The sequence below is a fragment of the Tachysurus vachellii genome, chromosome 5, assembly GCF_030014155.1.
Source record: "Tachysurus vachellii isolate PV-2020 chromosome 5, HZAU_Pvac_v1, whole genome shotgun sequence".
Classification (NCBI taxonomy): domain Eukaryota; kingdom Metazoa; phylum Chordata; class Actinopteri; order Siluriformes; family Bagridae; genus Tachysurus; species Tachysurus vachellii.
Window position 1 is genome coordinate 31,966,601 of NC_083464.1, and position 2,500 is coordinate 31,969,100.

At 43.4% G+C, this 2,500-nt stretch overlaps 1 protein-coding gene across 3 annotated transcripts in view; it reads right to left on the reverse strand.

Moving 5' to 3' along the window:
- Positions 1–2,500, reverse strand: part of triob (trio Rho guanine nucleotide exchange factor b) — a 110,068-nt gene that overhangs the window by 38,182 nt on the left and 69,386 nt on the right. For all 3 annotated transcript variants that reach the window (XM_060871255.1, XM_060871254.1, XM_060871256.1), the window contains 4 exons: positions 2,038–2,229; positions 1,729–1,844; positions 1,401–1,467; positions 48–157 (listed from right to left, as the gene is read on the reverse strand). In XM_060871255.1, the coding sequence (XP_060727238.1) occupies positions 48–157; positions 1,401–1,467; positions 1,729–1,844; positions 2,038–2,229 (485 nt within the window). The remainder of the gene's footprint in view (positions 1–47; positions 158–1,400; positions 1,468–1,728; positions 1,845–2,037; positions 2,230–2,500) is intronic.

Consider the following 2,500-nt stretch of genomic DNA (forward strand, 5'->3'; position numbering starts at 1 on the left):
GAAAACATACAAACCAAAGAAGTTTGTAAACTTCAGGCTTCATGTACTTATGGTGGAACTCGTAGATGTCCTGCATGTTGCCAAAGATGATGTGCTCTTTGTTGATGATCCCTGGTGGAATCTCCTCCACACCGCTGGTCATCTCCCAGAGATACGTCTGCAACACAGCACCGAGATGTTTCTCCTCGCTATGCTCGTGCTATTTGTAGCAATTTATTATTCGCTTTGTTTTCCTGCCTCACGCGACCATTTTTTGTTAGGAGAGTCAAGTGAAAAGGGAGCCGCTGCAAGCACATTTAACAACAGGCTGAAAGCTGCTAGTTTCCATGCTACTACCTAGCAAGGTGTTAGAAATCATATTTCTATTACGTATAATGAGATGGAGCATATTAGCACACTGAAAGGCAGGGTAGGATCCTTGTCTTTTTCCTGACATGCTAAATTATGCTAATTTATGCTAGCACTAGCATGCTAGCACTTTTCCTAACATGGTAAAGATTGTAACCCATTTACAGGGCTCTCAAGTTTTGAAGACAGGCAAGAGTGACATTTCCACCCCCCAGAAACCCCGACCCCCCACCCCACCATTATTGAGGACAATGTCCCGTCCAGAGACGAGCTGTTTCGTGTTGAGGTTTTCTTCAAACCGAATGAATGTGTGTTTTTTTTCATTGGTTGTTGTGTTAAATCTTACCCAGATACAACAGTGCTATTTTCTGATTGGCTGTTGTGTAGCCTCTTGTTTTGATTGGCTGATAAGTGTCAGGCTCGACTAAGAGCTCCTGGTAAGACGTGCTTGGTTCCTGCCCGGTTCCATAGAGACAGCGGTGCGGACTGATACGTTTTGGGCGCTGAGGCTTATTAAATATATGATAAATAGTCAGTTTTTGTGTGTGAGAAATACGATGTGTGGTGCGAGCGTGACAAAAGACCCACATGAGGGACTGTCACTCTCAATGCATGACACTTGACAGCCCTGCATTTATTGATATCATTAGATTCACAACGTAGAGTTTTTTCATAATACAATCAAGATTCTTTACAAGACCAAGAGAGCTAATAGTTGTTCAGACTGCACAGGTACAAGGGGCTGGACTTACCTAGCTCATTTGCTAGCCTTTAGTTAAGTATGCTAGTTCTTTTGTTAGCTAAATTGGGTCTGGTGATCTACACGTACTGTATTGTACGAATGTGCTTGTATTTCTTCTATTTTGTGGTATGCTAACATTTTTAAATCTAATATAATACAGTATGAATGCACAAACTACGGATATTTTTTTTGTTTGATTATGCTAATCTTCGGAAAACAAATTAAGCTAAGTTCAGACTAACGATGTGAAATTATGCAAATGCTAGTTTCTTTATAACAGATGCTATGTTGAGAATGTAGCCGTACTCACGTCCATGCACTCGCACAGGTCTCTGACGTAGGCCTTCTCTGTCTGGATCAGCTCGGCCATTATGAACCTGTACAAGAGACACAAACGCACAGCATAATATACACACCAGATTTGTGAGACAATTGTGTGTGTTTCTTTAAAACTACGGTACGATCGCTCTGGGAAAGGCTCCGGATTTTATAAGAGCTCTACTGCTGTGGTTAGAAAATTATACAGAGCCACGTCTGGGTGCCTTTCAGTGGATATGGCAGTGTATCTATTTCAGAACTTATTGGGTTCTTGGTGTGTGTATGTGTGTATGTGTGTGTTAGTGTTAAAGCAGTCGTACTCTTTTCGCCGAGCAGACTTGCGCTTCTCTTCAATGAGCTCATGATTGGCGTCTCGGAGCTTGACCTCAGCTCCAGGCGCGCTCGCCGAGATGATGTCCAGCTGCAAGTCTTTACTCTGTGACACAACAATGTTTTTAATGCATAGAATATACAATACTCTGAATCCTTTATTTACCACAACAGGCTACACAATACACACTATAGACACACTATGTCTGTTTCACAGGTTACATCACTACAATTGAAAATGCACATCTTTCCACACACACACACACACACAAACACACAAAATCTTGTGTCCTAATCACCTTGTTGGAATCTGAGGATATCCCCAACGCTTTCTCCAGACAGCAGCGGTATTTGTCCATACGGAGCGAGAAGTCACGGTAGCGCTTGTCCACTGATACCACCCATTTCTTGATCTCACCCGCATGGGAGTGGCCCTTTTCACAAAAGCCGTCTGCCAGCTGGATCAACAGCTTCACCCGTTCTTTGGTTTGCTAGAGAGACGAAAAAAACGAAAAGAACGAGAGTGAGAGACATGCGCTGACTTCTCAGCACAACTCCACAGCTCTACTGCTCTACAACTCGACTGCTCTACAACTCCACAGCTCTACAGCTCCACAGCTCTACAGCTCCTCTACAACTCCACAGCTTTACTGCTCTACAGCTCATCTACAACTCCACAGCTCCACAGCTTCTCTACAACTCCACAGCTCTACTGCTCTACAGCTCTACAGCTTCTCTACAACTCCACAGCTCATCTACAGC